A 22021-nucleotide genomic window follows, 5' to 3' on the forward strand; every position below is an offset into this window, starting at 1 on the left:
ATAAGACCCCTGCGTTTGCGCTAAGGATCTCCAACCGACTATTCATCTCAAGCCATGAGCAACCTATCTTTGCTATCGGACACCGATAGCGAGGGAAGCCGTCGGGATGGCGGCATTGGTGGGATAGAGCTGCCACACCGAGCCGCTCTAGCTCCCCGCCGACGGTCGGTGAAGAGGAGGCGGATGCCACTGCCGACGACAGGCATGATGAGGAGGGGGAGGCCGTCCTCGAGGAGGGGGACGCCATTGGCCACGACAGCCAGAACGAGGAGGAGGGAAAGGAAGAAGATGAAGATGCAAGGTGGACACGGCTGGAGGCGGCGGCGGCAAATAAGGAGGCAAGAGGACAGGCGCAGCATCCGTTCACGGACGACGACGAAGACCCCAATGACCACTCGTCGTAGGGGGACTCAAGCTCGTCGGACGCGTCGACCGCCAATACCTCTTCCTAGGAGGTAACGAGCAGGAAGCGCCTCCGTGAGGATGACGAGGCGGGACCTTCAAAGAAGAAGTAGCTAGTTTAAAAGTTTGAACTTATTTTTTCGCAGTTTGTATGTTTAATTTGTTCGAACCCTAACGCAAACGGACAATTTGCGCCTAGCAACCATTTCGGCTTCTACGGGCCAATGCAAACGGACGCGCGCGGGTAATTCGGACGTCCGAAATGTGTCGCCCCGTTGGAGAGGCCCTAACAAAATATCGATTGCATCATGCTGCTGGGTTGCCCCCGATGCAAGACAAGAGCCTAGCGACCATTTAGGCGTCTGCTGGCCAACGCAAACGGACGCGCGCGGATAATTTAGACGCCCGAAATACGTCGGGCTGTTGGAGATTCCCTAACAACTCCGCCCTTTTCATGTTCCCCTGCAAGATGCACCGAACCCCGTTCCTTCGTGCATCAACATATCGCGCAGAGCGCGCCCTTGACCTCGTTCATGGCGACCTCTGCGGCCCCGGCACGCCAACTTCGCCTGGAGGTAGTAAGTATTTCATGTTAATTGTTGATGACTTCGGTCGATATATGTGGCTAGAGTTGCTCCGAGCAAGGATGAGGCATTTCGCTTCTTCAAGAAGATCAAAGCGCTGGCGGAAACTAATCGAGGCGTGAGGCTGCGCGCATTCAGAACAGATCGTGGGGGTGAGTTCAACTCACTGGAATTCGCGACATTCTGTGATGAGGCTGGCATCCGGAGGAACATGGTGGCACCGTACTCTCCTCAGCAGAATGGTGTCGTCGAACGGAGAAACCAGACAGTGGTCGAGATGGCACGAAGCCTAATGAAGAGCATGGGTTTGCCGGCCACGTTAAGGCGAGGCGGTGAAGACTGCTGTTCACATACTGAACAGGTCACCAACGAGAAGCTCAAGGGAGTCACTCTGTACGAGGCATGGCGAGGGAAGAAGCCGAGAGTGGATTACTTCCGCACTTTCGGCTGCACGGCGCACTTCAAGCTCGTCGGACCCGGCATCAACAAACTGTCCGATCGAGCAGGCGTTGGCGTGTTCGTCAGCTATGAAGAAGGGTCTAAGGCTTATCGTGTCTTTGATCCAGCTGCAAAGCGGGTGCACATCACGCGAGACGTGGTGTTTGAAGAAGAGAAGAGTTGGAACTGGGAAGAGCCTGCGGCCGAAGTTGAGACACTTAATCGTTTTACGGTCATATTCTCTAACGAAACTGAACATGGCGCATCCAGCATGCGTGGCCCAGAGCACGCCCAGGAGTCGGTGGAGGACCCGTCACCGCCACGGACGCCACCGTCCCCGTACTCACCTGGCTCTTCGTCAAGCTTGTCTGCCGCTGTCGCCAGCAGCATTGCCTCCAGGATCTGCAGTAGTGTCTGCACCACCTCCACTCCCGACGCATCCGATGCGCACTCGCACACATGATGAGATAATCATGTCGAACCCTGAATACACCAGGGAACTCGAGTTGGGTGAGATGTGCCTCGGTGCAGCAGAGGAGCCTGTCTCTGTAGACGAGGCGCTTGAGCAAGCTCCGTAGCTCAAGGCCATGCATGGAGGAGGAGATCAAGTGCATCCGCGACAACAACACTTGGGAGCTGGAGACGCTGCCCGCTGGTCACCGCGCCATTGGTCTGAAATGGGTCTATAAAATGAAGTACAAGGGTCGTCTCGTGGCAAAGGGGTATGCGCAACGCCAAGGCATCGATTTCGATGAGGTATTTGCTCCAGTGGCCAGGATCGAGACAGTACGCATGCTCCTCGTTGTTGCTGCTCATCGCCGGTGGAGTGTCCATCACGTGGACGTTAAGTCGGCCTTTCTTAGTGGAGAGCTTAAGGAGGAAATGTATGTGCATCAGCCTGTGGGTTTTGTCGATGACGACAACTCTGGGAAGGTTCTGAAGCTCAAGAAGGCATTGTACGGTCTTCGACAGGCACCGAGTGCCTGGAACGCAAAGCTTGACACCTCCATGGTCTCGCTTGGTTTCAGCCGTTGTGAGCAGGATCATGATCATGCACTGTATCGGCATACTGAAGGAGATGACTTCCTCGTCGTTGGAGTGTACGTCGACGATCTCATCATCACTGGGACAAGCGTCAAGGAAATCGGTCTGTTGAAGGCACATATGCAAGAGCTGTTCCAGATGAGTGATCTCGGTCTCCTGAGCTATTACCTGGGTATAGAGGTGAATCAGGCAGATGAGAGGATCACTGTGTGCCAGTCCAGCTACGCCAAAAAGATCCTCCAAGTGGCAGGAATGGAGAACTGCAATTCCTGACATGTGTCGATGGAGAATCGGGTGAAGCTCAAGAAGCTGATAGAGGGAGAAGTGATCGATGCGAGCTTGTACAAGAGTCTGGTTGGTAGCTTGCGCTATCTGGTAAACACTAGGCCTGATCTAGCCTACACTGTTGGAATCATCAGCAGATACATGGAGGCACCTGGCAAGGAGCATTGGGTAGCACTGAAGAAGATTCTACGCTATGTCCAGGGTTCAACTGATATCGGGCTTGTGTACAAGGCCGGTGCTGGATCATGCTGGTGACCTGGACGATCATAGGAGTACCTCTGGTCAGGTTTTTCTTCTTGGATCAAGTGCTATCACATGGGCGTCTCAAAAGCAGAAGAGTGTGGCACTGTCGAGCTGCGAGGCTGAATACATGGCAGCTTCAACAGCTTCATGTCAAGCTGTATGCCTTCGTAGACTGCTTGCAGAAGTGATCGAAGAAGAACCACAGAAGATCAAGCTGCTCATTGATAATCAGTTGGCAATTGCACTATGCAAAAAACCTTGTTTATCATGATAGGAGCAACATATTGACACTCGATACCACTACATTCATGAGTGCATCGAGGATGGCAAGGTGGATGTCTTGCATGTCCGAACAAATGAGCAACATATCCTCACTAAGTCACTTGGGCGTGCCAAGTTTGTTGAGCTGCGGCAGATGCTTGGAGTGATCAAGGTGAGCTGAGTGCATCAGTAATAGGGTGTGATTTGAAGGATAATCCTGTTGCATGGTTGTTTCAGTCTTTCAGATAATAATTGTCGAACGTTGAGTCTGTTCACCGTTCGACGTAGCTAGGTTGTTTCTTATTTTCAATAGACTAGTTCGTCGCTAGGACGTGGTGTCGTGGGATGGCACGATGTTGCCCAGGTCTTAGCACCAGTAGTGGATCTCACTCGCGAACGCCATGGGATGGCATGGCCGGTCAGTTCGGGACATGCACGTCAAGTTTGTTACCGCATTGTAAGGATCCCTGATCCAGATAAATAAGAGATAATTGTAGCAGTTGTTACACAGCACAAACACTTGAGTCTTTGTTCTCTCTCTCTCGCGCGAGTTGTTCTTCGTTTTTTGTCAGGTCGTATCTTTGATTCGGCAACAACACTCGATAAGCACGCTAGCAACCAAGAGTCGTCCCAGCATGGATGCGCCCCTAGGCTTGTGGGCTATCTTAAGTGACTTGATCAAGTGAGGCAAATAACAAGTCCATCCAGGAAGTCACCTGTGTGTATCAAGTCTTTTCACATATGGTTTTTGGTCTTCCATTATGGCTCCACGGCATAACGATGCTTCTTGCTTCAACTCAGGGAAATATTGTTTAGGGAAAAGTATGTTAATGCAAAATTGGATAAGAAATACAGGCTCGAATACAGGGAAATGATCTCCCTTTTATGCAGGTAAAACTTTCAAGATACACCTGCTTCCATTTGTAAAATCAGGTGTTTTCACTTAAATACTAGACACAACAATTCTGACCTCAACAAGGAACTGAACACAGGGCACATTCACTGGCCTATAAGGCATTAGATTCCATATCAAGATACGATTTGGAGAAAAGAGTGCAGGCATTGACTACACTGATCTACCAAGGGTTTTTGTTGATGTATCAAGTAAGCCAGGGAAGTAACAAGCCGACAACTCTGATACTTCTTCTTTAGTGGCTTTAATCGTCCCCTGTTATTCCAAAGTATGAACATGCAAAATGCAGCTATGTCGAAAGCAACTCGAATGATTACAGAGAGAGGCATATAAATGGATCACTGATCTTTGATTTTATTATCAGATTTGTTTTCTTTTCTCTGCGGGGATATATTATGAGATTAGTTATCTACTCAGGCACCTAAAGTTGGGCAGACTAGCCGATACAGTATTAGATTATCATATTCATAAGTTTGTTCTCCAAATCAGTAAGGAAAACCAACAGAGTCTTGGCATTGACAACAGAAAAAAACAGAGCATGGTCAATAAGTTTGAGGCTTCTTCTCCCACGATACCTGTTTCAGAACATTTGTACACATACCGGTTCTGGCAACCTGCTCACTCACCAATGCTCGAGGCAGCTTTCGCAACAGATTTCCTGGCCGAAATCCATGTTGTACCAACAAGAACGATGAAAATCTTTGGATTAGTTTTGGTTGGGGTGCGCCAGGCACCGGGCAGTAGTGCAACGCCCGGGCGACACGTGAGAGGCCCAGCAGCAAGCTACTGTAGTGGCCCCTCTCCCACAAAAAATAAATTTAATATCGTTGTGGACCAATGGCCCACATATCAGATATTAAACTGATAAGAACAGATACTACACTTGATCTTAGCCAAAAGGCCGAGAAAGGTATGCTTTGTTTCGTCGCCCTCCGCCTCCTTTTATAGCCTCCCTCGACCGCCCCTCCTCTCCCCGGCAGCGAGGTGGGACTAAACCAACGAGCAGCAGCGCAGCGTTTTGGCGAGCAACCAGGCGCCTCCCGTTTGGGCTTCGAAAGTTGAAAGGCCCAACACCGCCGCAGCCCGGCCCAATTCCATGGCTTCCTTCGCGACAGAGTTTCCAACGGTGACCAGACCACGAGTCCGTCGCGTTCTCTGCAAGCCGCTCTCCCTCTTCTTCTTCTCCCGATCGCAACTCCGGGCGCGGCACGACGGCGTAGCGATCAATCAACCGATCGATCCGCGCTTCGCAATGTACGGCGCGATGAAGGAGCAGGCGGTGGCGCTGGTGCGGCAGGCGGTGGCGGAGGACGACGCGGGCGAGTACGCGGCGGCGCTGCAGCACTACGTGCACGCGCTCGACTACTTCGCGGCGCACCTCAGGTACGAGCGCAACCCCAAGGTGCGCGACGCCATCGCCGCCAGGCTCCCGGGCTACGTCTCCCGCGCCGAGGAGATCCGCGCGCTCCTCGACGGCCAGGCCGGGCGCGAGGGCGTGGCGGCGGAGGCCTGCGGGAAGGGTGGCCACCAGAGGAAGAAGGACGGCGGCGCGGACGGCGAGGACGACGAGCGCGGCGCGGAGCGGGCCAAGCTCCGCGCGGGGCTCCACTCGGCGATCGTCTCCGAGAAGCCCAACGTCAGGTGGGACGACGTCGCCGGGCTCGACGGCGCCAAGCAGGCGCTGCAGGAGGCCGTCGTGCTGCCCGTCAAGTACCCGCAGTTCTTCACAGGTATGTGAGCCAGCAGTACGATCTGCTTTGATTTCGCCGCAATTTGAAGGAGTTTGTATGGGTAGTTGATTGATTGATCGATCAAAATGTGGCGGAAATTTTGCAGGTAAAAGGAGGCCGTGGAGGGCGTTCCTCCTGTACGGGCCGCCGGGGACGGGGAAGTCCTACTTGGCCAAAGCCGTCGCGACTGAGGCCGACTCCACCTTCTTCAGGTGATTGCTTCTCAACACCTCGATCCACTTTCCCGCAGTTCCAGCCTTTGTGAGTTGTGATCCAACAACTGAACAACAGAGACACTTTGAATTAGCATTCAGCTCCAGGAATAATCAAATTGAACTGGCAATGCTCGATCAGTGTCTATCAGCCTGTGTTTCCCAGAGAATCCTGGGTTTTTTCTTTTTCTTTTTTTGTTCATCATGCATTTATATGATGCAACCTTTCTTAGCATAGTTGATGCAGATATTTGGAGCCCTTCTAGTCTTTCCTTTGTGCTGATGTATGTCATCACCATTCTGCTACTTTGACTAATGCCCAGCTATGAACGAACTGCAGTATATCTTCATCGGATCTTCTTTCCAAGTGGATGGGAGAAAGCGAAAAGCTGGTCGCAAACCTGTTCGAAATGGCTCGTGAAAATGCACCTTCCATCATCTTCATCGATGAAATCGATTCTTTGTGTGGACAACGTGGAGAAGGCAACGAGAGCGAGTCTTCTAGGAGGGTCAAGACGGAGCTTCTCGTCCAAATGCAGGTGACTTCTTCAGGCATTGTAGAGCACCTGTCAATGGCTTAATTTTCCAAGAAACTGGCAGGAGCATTTTCCTTTGATTAATTAGATAGAATACAGTGCCACCCAGATTACCAAAATTTGCAAACCAGCATCCACAGATCATAGAAGTAACTAAACACATTTTTTTGCCATGCTTGTAATATTACAGGGAGTTGGCCATAATGATGATAAGGTCCTTGTGCTTGCTGCTACCAACACTCCATATGCTCTGGATCAGGTAGAGAACATTTATCAGTTGTTCATCTAATTACTTTCCGCATCTTTTTCCGTGAAGAAAATAACATTGCGCATCAATTGTTCATATAGTATTAAACCTGTCATACTTGTGCCCAGGCTGTGAGGCGCCGTTTCGACAAGCGCATCTACATTCCACTACCTGACCTTAAAGCCAGGCAACGCATGTTCAAGGTATACTTCACTTAACTCTGCTCCACCTTGACGTTGCTACAACTGAACTTAAACTCTGCTCCACCTTGACGTTGCTACTTTACCCTTTGGCATTGACATTGCTACTAAGTTCAGTGAACTCAACTCCAACTTTGCAGGTCCATCTCGGCGACACCCCTCACAGCCTAACCGAGAGCGATTTCGAAAGATTGGCACACCGAACAGATGGCTTCTCCGGCTCAGACGTTGCCATCTGCGTATGTTGCATAACAGCCCTTTCTTGCGCATAACATAATGTGTCGAGATACTGATCTGTCTCGCATTAACAGGTGAAGGACGTGTTGTTCGAGCCCGTGAGAAAGACACAGGATGCCATGTTCTTCTTCAGGTCAGATGGAAGCGGTGGCACATGGACGCCGTGTGGCTCAAGGCAACCAGGCGCTGTGCAGACCACCATGGAGGGGCTCGCGGAGGAAGGCATGGCTGACAAGGTAAACAGCAGCAGCATATTTTTCTCCCTCTTGCGTTCTTCAGTTCTTCTCGGATGGTGGTGGTGATGTAGATTATCGCATATTTTTCTGCCTCTTTTTTCTTTTCGCTAACATGGTGTTTTCCTGTGGTTATGTAGATTACCCCACCTCCGATCTCCAGGACAGACTTCGAGAAGGTCCTTGCGAGGCAGAGGCCAACAGTGAGCAAGGCGGAGCTGGATATTTATACCAGGTTCACCAGAGAGTTTGGGGAGGAGGGCTGAACATGCCCCCACGGCTTTTACTTTCTGTAAATGTTACGATAGGATAGCTGACTTTGCAAATCATACAATCATTCTTCTTGTACATATTGGTTGGTTAAAGCCTCTGGTACTGATTTAAAAAGGCAATAGAATTGTCTGATACTATTCACTTAACTGGTGTCAAAGGTATCAGATGCTACTTTCACAAAAACATCCATGCAGTTGTTTGTGCTTGTGAAGACTGGGTTTAAGAAGAAATTAGACTCCCAGAAAAGGGATTTCTCTATTTACAAGCATTTAGATTTATGCTACACTGGGGGGTACAGGCATCATATTCCTGTGACATACAAACTTGCTGCGAAGACAATGTCGCGCTTAATGGCATTGGAAGCTATCTCCATTTTCTTGAACAGCGCAGAGTTCCCCATTATGGATGCTGCATTCCTGAACTCCCTACATGTTTCATCCAGCCGCACAATTGTTCTTACAATCAGCCCTTCAGATACATCTGTCAGCTCACATATGTCCGCAAAAGGTGTTCCCTGCACATCAAACGCAGCAAAATTGAGTTAGAACCCTACACTCAGTCTTGGAAAAATGTCCCTACCAAAATGTGTCTATACCTTCGCCCATTCGTAGACAACCTCAACAAGACCAAACTTGAGATTATCGCGTGCATACTCCTCAGGATCCACGGGCACCTCATGCCTTTTTTGGAGTTGTCCTAACCTGATTGCCGTGTCATAGAGCCTAGTACGGAGATACAGAGAAGAACAGATGGTACTTAAGAAATGTATCATGCGCAAGACACAAGTACCAAACAGAAAAGCACTAGAAACAAGCTAACCTCTTTTTGGCATCAGCCAGTTTCGGAGTGAGAGATGGTTCTGATGCATTCCGTTGTTGGAAAACGAATGCAGACATAATAGCCACAGCTTCTTCAGGTTCCAAGTCCTCCAACTGATTCTCGAATAAACATTCTGTTGTTATTAACTCCTCACCAGAGTTCATTTCACATGATACTCGGCCCTTAAGTTGCACAACAAGATCAGAATCAATGTAATGGATCTCCTTCAGTACATCGATCTGCACACATGATTTTAAAAAAAAGTTACAACAGAAATCTTACATGATAATAAAAAAGATAAAATGTTAATTGCATGTGTAGCTGGACCACTTAAACCCTGTTCACTGCCTTTCAAGCAATCTACGCCATGGTAACCAGTCATGATAGTTTCCCAACACTAACATGTGTAGCTGGAGCACTGAATTGAGCGGATTGAGTATATACAACCAAATTTCAGTAAAAACTTGCCCTATGATTTAGTCTCACAACCAAACCATTGTCACAAGACAGTAGGATAGGGACCAAAAAGTCTAAAACCTCCTATGCAGACCCAAATCAGAAGTGATTGGACAAAGTAAGAAAGGTTGGAATTTCCTTTTTTTTTTCTAATCTACCCAGTAGGACAGGAAAAAACACATAGAAGTCTTACTCTGCCTTGAAACTGTGGCATCTGCTGAAGTGCATCATCTGACATTTGGTATTTCAGTTGATCCAGCTGATCCTTGTAGACCTTTTGCTCCTTCATCAATAACTTATGCTCCTTTAATTTTACACAACCATGGCACTTGTTCTCAGACATTTGTTCCAGTAGGTTGACGTGTGCATGGTATCTTTGAACTTTATCCATTTCTTTCATTTTTAGATCTGCGTTGCATAAAAATTAACAAGTTGAAACAGTTTACAAATCAAGTAGTGAAATGGGACGAAGCATTAAAAAATACTGAGTTCACTCCTTCCAATCGAAAGTAACACCCAGAAAAACAAAGATTGGTTAGGTGAATTGTAAATAGATTGGTTAGGTGAATCATAAGTGGAAATTCAATTTGGCTCCGGGGTGCATATGCTCCCTCCACCCAAAAAAACATATTTCTAATTGTCAAAAAATTCCACATTTCACATGTACATCGACAATCTATGTGCATTCGTACAGTTCCACGAAAAACCGATATTGTTTGTGGTCCATGTAAACAGCCCAAACGACAAGTCAATTTTTCATGGAAAGACGCATTTCCAAATGGAAAGACGCACGTAGCATGTGAAGATGTACACTTAATTTTTCGTTTCGAATTTTTTACATTTCAAAATGTACCAAAGATGCATTGCAAAATAAAGGGAGCATATGCACCAAGGGCCAAAGTATCACTCCCATACTGCATCAGGTAACTTAAGACACCTTGTATTGCACTAATAAGATAGTGAAAACTAACAGTTACATGGTTCACTTTTGTTTGCCTTATCCTATCAGTATTTCAATAATTCTTCTTCATACAAGTCTTATCTTTTCTAGCACAAACACCTTAGGAGTTTAAAAAAACAATAAGAACATGTACAGCATAGCCCTGTGACTTATCCTACTTACAAGATTGACTGTACTGTAAACGGTTTGGAACATACTAGTAAGTGGTAACTAATGAACACAATAATTAGCAATGCAGACATGGTCTTTATTCTAGTCTGAATTAACCTTCAATTGAATAGCACAAGAATATACACGGCGGTTTAACCATCGCAAAAATATCTGTACCTTTTATTGCATCTAGTGCAGGAGGGTACTTTCCATCTGACTGCTCTTTAATAAGCATTTGAACAGTTTTAGTGTAAGATGTTTTGCTGATGTCTTCAAGGAGTCCGACTTGATCGATCTTTATTTTGCTTGTACATATACTAATAATCTCTTTGTTCTCCACAGCTCTTACTTCAAAACCCATTCCAGATGCGTCACCCGTGTATGGTAGCTTGATATTGATAACACCTGAACTTTTTCGTGTTCTACCGGAAGAGAAAAAATCTTCTTCCATTCCACGTTTTCCTTTTGGTGGGATAACAAGATATCCTTGTTGAGAAACCCCTGTTCCCTTATCATTTTGATTGGATAAATTAGGGTCTAGTGCAGATGAAGTGGAGTCGCCGGTCAGTACAAGTACAACATACTGCTTTAGTGCGGCGGATGGATTTTTCACGATTACACCAAGACAGTGATCATCATCCTGTCATATAAGAACATTATTATGCGGGAAATATGCAACTGTTGTATTTTGTAACGAAGGTAAGAAAAAATCAATGAACCCAAAGCACCAATTTTATTCTCAAGCCCGCCGTGGTTTGTTTATTTATTTATCAGAATCCATGGTAGAATAGATGCTTCAATATTAGAACCTATGTTAAACCGAGTAAATTAAATGAGTGATGTCTAGGAGGAACTAGAAATCAATTTACTTAAGGTAGAAGTGAGTATCGAACCCATGTTATCTAACCCAATATCCATGGTGCTAGTCAGTAAGCCTTTGGGTTGCGATCTTTATTTGTTTACTCCTTCCTCCCATAATATCAGATGTTCTTAGAACCAATACATGAGTTAAAAGGCTGTAATGACAACTTATATTAGGGGAAGGAGGGAGCAGTAAAATGGAATTGCTATTCGTGATAGGATAACTAAGTACAAAAATCATTGAAAGGAACGAACAAAACTAAAGCCTGCATAAAGTGCAAAACAACAGAATGAATACGTACAGTTTTGGATTTAACAACCAGTAGTCTTCCAGGCGCAAGGAACTGCTGTGTAGTAGGCAACTGCATAATTGCTTCTGTAACAAACTCTCTGTGTTCTTCAGCTTCTAAAAACATATCGTAATATTCTTCAATAGAAGGCTCTCCTTTTATGCACCTGGTAATATAAAATAAATTTAAAATAAGATGACGATGCAAATAGAATAATTTATGGCATGCAATATACTATGTTGCTACTTCTTTATTACGATTCTATACATTGCTGTGATATACTATGCTGCTACTTCTATCATCTCTTTACTGTGCCAAATATCTTCCTATGGTTCTATTCTATAAATAGTTGTGGTTCCACAAATTGGCTACCCAAACCATAAATCAAACACGAATACAAAAATATCCTTGCTTGCTAGCTTTCTATGCCAGTGAAACTCCACTACTTTCTGGCTTTCTGTTTCCAATTATAATGGGGACTTGCACATGAAATGTTGGCACCAATAGTACCAACTTGGTAAAGATAGGTTGATGTCTCACTCGATTGTCTTTGTAGGTTGACGCAGCATTTGCAGAAGTAGCTTTTCCTTCTGAGGCAAATCCTTCTGTGCATGGAATTCTGCGAAACTTCTCTTAAGCATGTCCTCTACCTACAAGAAAATACATCAATGAAAGATCCCCATTTACACCGGAACATGTAGAAAAGAGCGAAGTGCCACACATCTAACACAGTCTGATAGTCATGCCATCTCAAAACATTGACAGTAAATTCAAATTGTGTGTGTACGAAAAAAGAAATATTAACTTAGCAAACTTTATCATGTTTTCAGTATTTTCCAGCTGATATAACATTAACACGGACCAATCAATTATATTTCCAGCCTATGCTCGTGCAGAATCAGTGCCAATTGCAAGTGCTAGCGGCCTCGCATCAAACAGGATTGCAATTTAGCAGACTGCAAATCAAGAAATTTAGTTGAATATGACTAGATTTTGTGCTTGTATGGCTGGGTGCTTCCACTGTCAACCATTCAAGAGTGCCGTGAGATCTGTGCACATGCTCTCATGATATATTTGTGGTAAGAGAATGTGCACAGATCTCAATGCACATCCAATGTTAAGAAACAGTGGGAGCACCCACGCATACAAGGTACAAGGGGTTTTCCTCAAATACAGACTCTCTGGTTAACATATTCATCAAACAAAAACAGTCAAATATACATGTGTTTTAGAAGCTGAGCAGTGCAGCTGTTAGGAACAGCAACTTGTATTCCCATTAGGCTATACCAGTATAGTCAAAGAAAATATGCAGGAAACTCCTTAAACCAATGGGGGGTATACATGTATAAGCAGCAAGTGCAACATATATGTCAAGCTCATATTTCAGTATTGGGTCTATAATGCATGTGCTTCTGCACCCATAAGCTCAAGAAATCAGAAGATGGTTTAAGAAGCAAATAGGCTGATTTGAGCAGTTCAGGAAGAGGGATGTGAATATTGAGTTCACGTTACAGGTTTAAGTCTTCAAAGTTGATACATATATATTTGAGTGCATGTGAATCTGCGCCATAAGCTCAAGAAATTGAACAAAGGTTGGCAACATGAACTTAAATTTAAGAATTAACATAGCTAAGCAGGAAACTTGTCCAATCGACATTGATAGGTATACCTTAAGTTCCTCCACACGTAGAAGATGTAGTATCATAGTGTATGTCAGTCGAAACTGAGATTCCAGCCGAGTTGGTTTTCCAACAATAAGATTTTTCAAATCACTTTCTTCAGGAATTTCATCACGACACATCATTATCACTGTACCTATGGTGTCAAGTCCTCTCCTACCAGCTCGTCCAGCCATTTGAATATACTCCCCTGGAAGCAACTTTCGATGTTCCTTTCCATCAAACTTTCTTAAGGTATCAAATACAACCTGTTGAATTTGCAAAACTTCAGTCAGAGGCACAGAGCAGTTTATCAGACTCTTGAGTTTAAAAGGCATGGTAAGCTCAAACCTATAAACCAAGCATTAACTAAAATTAGCTTGATTCAAAATTGCACACAATGAATAAGAAAAATCACTGTGTGCATTGCTTGACTACATTTATGTTTGCACAACCTAAACACTGTAGATTATGTGTAACTGCTGACAGCAAACTGCACATATAATAGAAAAAGAAGCACGTCAACCTATAATTCATAATACCATCACTAGATAGTATTGTCCCAATAGACATGCCAAGACAAAAAAAAAAATCACACTGATATCCCATATCACGGGAAGTGATGGCCTGTTAAGTGGTAACAACTTCATGCTTCCCACGGGAATGAATAGAAAGAAGTCTCAGAGTTCTGCGCTGTTAGTTTAAACTATTAACTGTGACTAAAACGGATGACCATTAGCTTCTCGCTGCAATTAATTAATTGTGAAGAGATAGCAGTTACCAGCCAGAACAAATGATGTTAGTTTGAATTATAAGTATAAAGTGTGTTTATATATCATCATTAGCACATTACCTGCAAGTATTTATTTTTTCTTTTGACCAGGAGCAATTAGAATTGATTGCAGAGAAATATCAGTTGCCACACAGACAAATGACGAGACAATTGGTTAGATTCATCACCACAGTTCAAACAGAAAAACACAAGTAAAACTATGAAGTGCAAGTGATTGAACCAAGCTTAGTCTAGGTACAATAGCAATGTGAAGACTGAACACAAGATACAGAAAAACTGAAACCCTACATATGAGAGAAGAAACAAAGTACTCACAGTTCTTGCTGGAGCATTAACACCCATTGCAAATGTCTCGGTGGAGAACAGTACCTGCAACGAGTTCAAGGAAGTCAAAAGGTTGCCACTCAGTTAATTTGTGTCAGTCTGTTCCTAAATATAAGACGTTTTGGGTGTTCAAATGAACTGTTTGGCCAGTAGCTTTTTTTAGGGAAGTTTGGCCAGGAGCTGACAACAGTGATTTGATCTGAAGAATCATTTTGCTGCTAGTCTGCTCAATCAAGTCACCTTCTATGCATGATACTGGTTTTTTAGTTACCCGCACCGGTTATTCAAGCAGAGTGCATAACTGCTGGCTACTAGTCACTGGTAAGCATTCACGTTTTTTTAAATATTCAACAACATATAACCCTTCAGGCTTAGCACTACGACAGTCTAAATTACCAAAACGGAAGAAGTTGTTATCCTGGTTAGCTTAGTACAGCAGCTTCTAACATGTAACTGAACCATAGAAGAAAAGGTTCACTTTACACTCACAAATATAATGCCTGGACACTTAACCCTCTCAACTAAACGATGCACAAAACCCTCTAGAGCAGTTTTGCAAGGGGTTTTGCCACTTTGGCGATAGTTCTCACAAGTGGAGTTCCAGCATGGATAAGTTGGAAGACTACACACCCATGTAACCAGGATCCCACATGGACACATGTCATCATGTTCCACTCACCCTCAACAGGGTTCAGGTGAGACGCTATAGGAGGTGATGTTTAGCTCAAGAAAATCTGCCATGGGAGAGATTAAAACGCACAGAGCTTCACCTCTGGACTTGAAACGAGTTCAGGAAGGGGTAGCAGAAGGAACACTGGGATCAACCATTATCAGCTCCAGATCCACGCTTGGGCTGGGGAGACATTCGGAGCGTCGTCCTGCTCCGAGTCCTTGCGGAACACAGCAAGTTCATGAGGGCATGGAGGAGGAGCAGGTGAACGGTAGGAGAAAGATGACATGCGGGCTCATGATGATTTCATTGTCCAATCTACCAACTTATCGACGTTGGATTTCCACGTTTTCAAAATTGCTGCCACTGCTGAAATACGACCCTAGAGGGTTATGTCCACCGGTTTCGGAAGTTGGGAAGGTCAGAGCTCAGCTGTCCGGTTTTATAGTTGAAAGGGTAAAGTGCGCCAGGGGTAAAGTCTGCTAGATGTAAAGTGAAATATTTCAGATATGAAATGTCTGATAGATGTTCAAAGCTTAACCTTAATCACACCACGACAAAACAGCATCTCAACTACTTCTTTCACAATAGGAAGAAGCCCAGCATGGTGAACTCCAATTCCTCTTCGTAGAAGGCTTTGTATTCCTACAACCTAACAAAGATGTCAAAATCTCAAACATCAACAAAAAGTTAAGCTAACAAGACAAAAAAAAACTGTGCTATTGGATACCTGAGGAAGGTTCCTGTCAGATCCTTTGAGGCGTGAAAAGGCCTTATCACAAAAGACACGGATTTCGCTTTTATCCGAAGTACTGGTGAGATCAGCAGCAAACATGCTCTCCGCTGATCTATCACACCTGTTCTTTGAGAAGCAAAAGATTACCACCTGCAAAAGAGCCGTAAAAAATGACCAGACTAGCTCATCTCAATTGTAAAGTAACATAAAATATATAAAGGAATGTTATGTTCATGGTCAAAATGATAAGATAAACTATTCTTTTACAGGAGTATTAGCTTTTTTTTACCAGGGAGTATTAGCTTCAGAATGCACAATGAAAAGTAATATTTATAATCAGATGAACATGAGGTTCAAAAGAACATGTCATGAATTGAAACATTGACAGAAATGTCAAAAGCAGTCTTTCTCACATACAGGCACAAGTGATTTCTTCAGAAGATTATTTATAAGCGGCATCCAGATTAAATCTGATCTCCTTGGTCCTGAGGTGCTTTGCTGAATTGCGGCTGCTCCTGAATTGGTATGGTGGTGCTTTGAGTGCTTCTGATCTCTCCCTTTATTAGACGTGTCTGGATTTCTGCCTTGAGTTCCAGAACGTACCGCAGGAGTTCCTGATTTTGTACCAGGTTTCGCTCCGAACTTATTTGAATTTTTTATTTTGAAAGCGTCCTTGGCTTCTCTAAATCCTTGAGTAAGAAATATATCCTTCTCACATACTTTGTATACCTCTCCAGAGTAGAACAGGCAATGCTCCAGGGGGACAGGCCTTTTGTTAGTCCTGGTGAAATATAATGGTCATACTGTGATGCAAACTCTAATATTAAGTATATACTTTTTAAACGAGCTTAAAAAACATGAAGCATGTTATTGCAAAAATGCAGTTAAGGGAATTCAAATTACACTGTAAGGGAGCTAACTATTTGACCTCACCTGAACTTTAATAGTGTTGAAGCTCCTACACTATATAATTATGTGCAACCAAGCCAAAAGGTATCTTCTATTGCACCCCACCCATCAGAAAGGGTAACCGTTGGTTTTCGTTGGCAGTAGCAGTTCTGTACGCAAATTGTTGTCCATATACTAGAAGAAAAAGATGGTGTTCCAAAAGTACCCCTTCTTTAGGGATAAATGGGAGGGCAAGAAGCAGAATGGCAATGGCACTCTCCCCTTTCACTTTATGCATGTCGCTGGAGATGGGTACCCTGAATTGTTTCCTCTAGCTGCCCCAACTCCATCCCGTTTAACTTATGTTATACTTATAGAACTAAGCGCATTTAACTCATCTCTATCCCTCTATATTGTATTTTCATTTTCTTAAGGGACAAATGCACACTCATGGTAGGCAAATATTCCACACCAAATGACACATTTTGCTCCATTAAAGCTCAGTAATCAAATAGATACAACCCGCCAAACATGCAGGCCACACACAGATTACTAACTTTCATGCATGCACTAACCACTATCAGCTGAATCGTCTCAATGATTCACACGGCTTGGCATTGACCGAAGCAAGCTACATGCAACAACTTAAAATACATAACAGGTGTACAATCTCCTCCTATGTGCACTCATGCTGATTAGTTTAGTAAGATGGTATTAATTTATAATACACGTGGAAAAAAGGCCTAATAGGGTAATCCTAATTAGTACATAGGCTTATGCCAGTAGAAACAATTATCAAGATTTGTATTGCACAGAATACTATAGTAGAGGGGCTGGTTGAAATTAACAGAACTAGATTAAAGGGGCCTTACACAAAGATCAAATAGGTTCAGAAGCAAACTGTACATTTTTCCCACTTAAAAATGAAACTATGTTATACTTACGCTGTGACACGGATTTTCTTCTGTTTTGTTCGGCCAATCCAGTCAGCAAATTCAACTGTATTAGGAACCTGGCAGAATAATTAAAAGTCAACAGGATAAAATGAACCTGAACATATAGATAAAGGTAGTTTTGCTATATATTTAATATGTTAGGGAATCAAATTAACACTTATCAATTAGATCGATCACTACAAACAGTAATAGTTCTGGTTGAATACTGCAACAACCCAAAACTTCCATAGCCATAACCAGCAAACAGATTACTTTCTAGTACATGTATGACATAATATAGGTCCCTCGATCATATGGCTGTACTTGCATGCTATGGAAATTACACGATCAAACAATCTCGCATAACATGAAACTTACAAATATATACTAGCCATAACTACGACCAAATCACCTTAAGATCTTCAGCATCAATTAAGAATCCAAAAGCAACTGAATACTTCTAGTATTCCATGTTCTGAACTACTATACACTACATTTATGACATGCTATCATAGTATCGTACTTGACATGACTCAACTATTATTGAGTAACAGTTTCAGCATCAATAATGTATATACAATATTTGGGTGATCGCAACAGTGATAACAGAATAACAGTTTTCACTCGATCGGTCTCCATACCGTTGCTGAAAGGAGGACAATGTTAATGTGCTTCGGGAGCATTATAATAACTTCCTCCCAAACTACACCTCTCTCGGCATCATTGACATAATGTACTTCATCAAAAATTACCTGATTGCATCAGCGATCACATATCAGACACATGAAACATGATCCCTTAGCAAGGTTACAAAATGTAAAAGTGGAAAGTGAAAAATAAAGCATATTACACCTAGAAGAAAAACAGAAATGCAATGGCATACCCATTCAATATCCCGTATAATATCAGCACCTCTGTAGAGCATTGAGCGTAATATTTCTGTTGTCATAATTAAGCAAGTTGCCTCTGGTCTGATGCTAACATCTCCAGTAAGAAGTCCCACATCAAACTTCCCGCAGAAATCTCGGTATTTTTGGTTGCTGATAGTTTTAATGGGAGCGGTATAGACAGCCCTGGTGCAATGCTGCATAATAACACAGTTTATTATTACCGCGTCCACACTTACATTCTTTTTATCAAGACATATCAATACATGTTATTCCATAGGGTTTGAACAAGCTACTACAGAACACAGAGAAGTAGTAACAACTAAAAGAGTATGTTTTACTTAGACATATCTAATAACAAAAGTAGAAGTAAACATGTATGAGGAATACTACATACTTCTCAAAGCGACTATAAAGTATTGTACGCTAAAGATCTCCCTCTAACTCATGCTGATTGCTGACGCAAATAACAGAGTAATTAGAACAGTGAAAGGCTGTAGTTTACAAAAATATGAAGAAAAGAAGCAGTGAAGTAAGCCATACTTTTGTTGCTAAAGCAAAGGCATACTCTGCAACAACTGTCTTTCCTGCTGATGTATGGGCTGCCACAAAGACTGATTCCCCCTTCTCAAGATAATATATAGCCTATTTATGATAAATATAAAGAATATAGGTTAGTGATCACATCAAGCATTCAGTACCATACTATTCTAACAAACAAGATGACAATTGGGGCTTGCTCTTGCTCGTATGCATAATCCTGATAGGAAATATTAAATATATGAAGGAATGAAACATCTCTTCTCGCTTGTGTTTCCTTCCATTCAAAATTCATGGCAATCTTGTATCACAAAAAGGCCAAAGATAAAGAACAGATAAAAATGGAATGTAGCATTCGTAAACCTAGAAATCTGTAATTTGTTTCCATATTTAATCAATGTGTGAACCAAAAGTATGAACACAAGTGCGTATGTATCATATGTATGTGCCGGATAGATAATTTAAAAGGGGTGTTGGATTCCTTGTACATTAACCACTCAGTGTTTTAAACGATGGTCGTAAATTCACACAAGTGCAAACTTATTAGTTCTTAGTACACAATCCCCTAAAACCTAAACCCTAAAACCCTAACTTGAAACCCTTTAAAACGTGGACAAGATTTGCCAGAATAAAGATTTTAAAACACATCAGCTATTTCACAGATCTTAGGGTGTATGAGGACGGAAAGATGACAGCTATAGTTGCCATGCATAAAGAAAATTTGTGCCATCCTAGCTAATTCCAATATAAATTTAAAAATTGTTGCATACAGTTGCTAGGTAAGTTGAAACTCAATGTTTTGATTGTTTTCTGAGTAGTAATTTACAAGGCAAGGGTGTAGGCTGTCAAGGCAGAGATATAGTACCACACTATCACCGAACCACCGGTGCATGGACCACTACACAAGCATGTGGCATGGTTGTGCCTATTGAACTACATGTTCAAAGAAATGTGTTTCATGCTCTTGGGCGAGATAGCACACCGCAAGCTCGTCAGCATAGAGAACTTCAGATATTCAGATAAAAAGTAGAGATGCTAATGAGTATGTTACCTCCTTCTGGAACTTATCTAACTCAAAGGGATATTCGATTGCCATATCAGGAACAAGTTTGTGGAAGTTAGTCATAATGCCATCATCCCCAACAACAAGCGCCCAATCCTATTAGTGAAATAGAAACAAATAACAATCAGGGTTTGATTTTCTTCAGAAAACTTTCTTGCTGCTTCTGCAACACCAATGAAGATAATGGCCTAATGGGAATAAGAAACACAACAGATGAAACCAGCTGCAATTTCTTTCAATAAGGTGCACCTACCGTGCCTTCCTGCGCTGGCTTATCATCACCTAATCCACTTGTTTCTCTTCGAGTATCTTGCACTTCGGATGATAACATTTTATCCAAGTCCATTTGAGCTTCAGAAGCATCTCCAATGACATTAACTTCATGTTTGTCAGTGTCTGCCCGTGCAAGAGTTTCAGAACCATCTTGCAACTTATCAACTTTTTGTTCGTTGATATCTGCAAATGGGAAATGGAAAGCTTAACATGAAATGGATAAGACCAATAAACATTCAGAAACACCTATCCCCAGTTTTCTTTCAAGTACCCGTAGCCTATACACAGATGTTTTTTCGAGAAACACTATCTATGCATGGTAATAATATGGAATTTATAAATGACTTGAACATAATACTTATGATGGCAGTAAATTACCATTGGTTCCCTCATCTCTAGCCAAGTGCTCGCCATCATCTTCACGCGGCACAATATTGGCATCATCTTCCTCCCAAGATATCTTGAACAAATCATCAAACTGCACAGAGTACTTATCCTACAGGACCATGGGGAAATCAGAATAAAATGCCAAAACTGCAGGGAAATGTGGATGTTGAATTGTAAGCATTTAGGCTGGTTACCATCGTGTCATTTGACGAAGATGCAGGTTGCTCCTCGACCTGCTCCCCATCTCGGAAACACTTCCAATGGCTGTTATACTCCTATATAACATAAGATATGTGTTGATACTGCCCCAGTTCAGAACATCCACAGCATTCGTTATAAAACAAACACATAATTAGATATTTAACAAGGATCGAACCTTCAACTGGCCCAAGTCTATTCCCTTGGGGAAACCCGGAGGAGCGGTTAGAGCCGGGCCACCACTCATAAGCTCACGCACCCAATCGCCATTTCGCGCACTCTCCGGGAATGCCTTCTCCAACGCTGCCGCCTCGGCCGCGTCGTCTTGCAGGCCCCCGGGACGGAATGGCCGACTATTCACCCTCCCCCTCACAAAGTCCTTGGCCGGTCCAGGCATCCGCGGCACCATCCCCCCAGTCCCCGAGTCGAACACTTGGCTCATCTCCATCTGCACAGACTTGGGGTCCCAAACTTGCGGCGACGTTGACGGTCGTCGGCGGAAAGGCGGCTCCCAGGCGGGGACGAGCATGGTGCGCGGGGCGGAGGGCTCCAGAGGCGGCCTGGCCAGATCGAACCAGTCCACATCCCACACCCTGGCGTCATTGGCCGCGGTGGGGATGTAGAGCTCGGGGTTGAGGTAATTCTCCTCGAGATACTCCTTCACGCTGCTCGGACTCTCCGGCGGGTAGGCCGGCGGCTGCGGTTGCCGTTACAGCGTCAGTGGGTTTAGTTAGGGTTCATACTTCGCATTGAGTAGAAAAAGAGTCGGGAGTTGGTAGGTCGCTTACCAGGACGAAGTCGGGCACAGGGCTGGGCGGGCAGGGGGTAGGGTCGAGGCGGAGGTGGCCGCCGTGGCCGGAGAAGCTGATGCGGAACGGCACCTCGCTCGCCGGCGACGCGGTGAGGTCGTCCATCGAGGCCGCCGCGATGAGGCAGTCGGTGTATCCCCTGACTGAGCTTCAAAACCTTAATAGGGCGCGGACTGAGCTAAGCGGCGGCCGGAGTTGGGGCCGCGGGGCGGCACCGGAGATGGGGGCGGCGATGGCGTCGGGTCGGCTGCTCGCATTCTCCGGTGAGTCGGGTCTGGCTAATCGTCTCGCCTCGCCCGCTCGGCTATGCGGTGCGACCCGACCAGCTTACGCCAACTCGACCGGGACTCGGGAGGGGCATTATTTTGGCCCATTACCGCAAAAATGTGTTTTTGTTAGCAAAGTAGTAAAAAAATTCAAACTTAAATGGCCAAAGGTTAGAAGGGGCAGTGACGCCCCAGCCAACCAAAATTTAAACTCCAGAT

General features: G+C 44.1%; 2 protein-coding genes and 1 non-coding gene across 4 annotated transcripts; 1 reads left to right on the forward strand and 2 right to left on the reverse strand.

The window, feature by feature from the left end:
* Window positions 1–4886: 4886 nt before the first annotated feature.
* LOC127311089 (U2 spliceosomal RNA) lies at window positions 4887–5084 on the reverse strand. The gene has a single exon (XR_007857578.1). It is a non-coding gene; the product is annotated as a U2 spliceosomal RNA (small nuclear RNA).
* Window positions 5085–5303: 219 nt separating this feature from the next.
* Window positions 5304–7979, forward strand: LOC127308218 (protein SUPPRESSOR OF K(+) TRANSPORT GROWTH DEFECT 1-like). 2 transcript variants are annotated; one of them, XM_051338989.2, is made up of 8 exons: window positions 5304–5900; window positions 6007–6112; window positions 6453–6651; window positions 6839–6907; window positions 7024–7098; window positions 7236–7334; window positions 7407–7575; window positions 7706–7979. In XM_051338989.2, exons 1-8 carry the CDS (start codon window positions 5423–5425, stop codon window positions 7876–7878), a joined length of 1368 nt encoding a protein of 455 aa, XP_051194949.1. In that variant the 5' UTR covers window positions 5304–5422; the 3' UTR covers window positions 7879–7979. The 2 variants fall into 2 exon arrangements, with proteins under 2 accessions (XP_051194949.1, XP_051194946.1); XM_051338986.2 differs by having other exon boundaries at window positions 5308–5900; window positions 7407–7568.
* Window positions 7942–21867, reverse strand: LOC127308216 (DExH-box ATP-dependent RNA helicase DExH11). Its single transcript, XM_051338973.2, has 22 exons — window positions 21516–21867; window positions 20906–21424; window positions 20724–20804; window positions 20521–20638; window positions 20123–20325; window positions 19858–19965; window positions 18810–18911; window positions 18263–18463; window positions 18021–18131; window positions 17389–17456; window positions 15974–16337; window positions 15551–15706; window positions 15362–15472; window positions 14142–14195; window positions 13045–13302; window positions 11916–12025; window positions 11388–11541; window positions 10402–10864; window positions 9307–9521; window positions 8658–8896; window positions 8434–8560; window positions 7942–8352 (listed from the first exon to the last, which is right to left on the reverse strand). The coding sequence occupies exons 1-22, from the start codon at window positions 21639–21641 to the stop codon at window positions 8140–8142; spliced, it is 4101 nt and encodes a 1366-aa protein (XP_051194933.1). The 5' UTR covers window positions 21642–21867; the 3' UTR covers window positions 7942–8139.
* Between the last annotated feature and the right edge of the window lie 154 nt (window positions 21868–22021).

This window comes from Lolium perenne, chromosome 6 (assembly GCF_019359855.2).
Source record: "Lolium perenne isolate Kyuss_39 chromosome 6, Kyuss_2.0, whole genome shotgun sequence".
Lineage (NCBI taxonomy): Eukaryota > Viridiplantae > Streptophyta > Magnoliopsida > Poales > Poaceae > Lolium > Lolium perenne.

Excerpts from the sequence above, each read along its gene's own strand:
- LOC127308218 (XM_051338989.2), top strand. The coding sequence starts at position 5,423 with ATGTACGGCGCGATGAAGGAGCAGGCGGTGGCGCTGGTGCGGCAGGCG. Across the intron at positions 5,901-6,006 it reads GTACCCGCAGTTCTTCACAG|GTAAAAGGAGGCCGTGGAGG; the intron begins GTATGTGAGCCA and ends GAAATTTTGCAG. Across the intron at positions 6,113-6,452 it reads GCCGACTCCACCTTCTTCAG|TATATCTTCATCGGATCTTC; the intron begins GTGATTGCTTCT and ends AACGAACTGCAG.
- LOC127308216 (XM_051338973.2), bottom strand. The coding sequence starts at position 21,641 with ATGGACGACCTCACCGCGTCGCCGGCGAGCGAGGTGCCGTTCCGCATC. Across the intron at positions 20,805-20,905 it reads TAGACTTGGGCCAGTTGAAG|GAGTATAACAGCCATTGGAA; the intron begins GTTCGATCCTTG and ends TATGTTATATAG. Across the intron at positions 20,326-20,520 it reads TAGAGATGAGGGAACCAATG|ATATCAACGAACAAAAAGTT; the intron begins GTAATTTACTGC and ends TCCCATTTGCAG.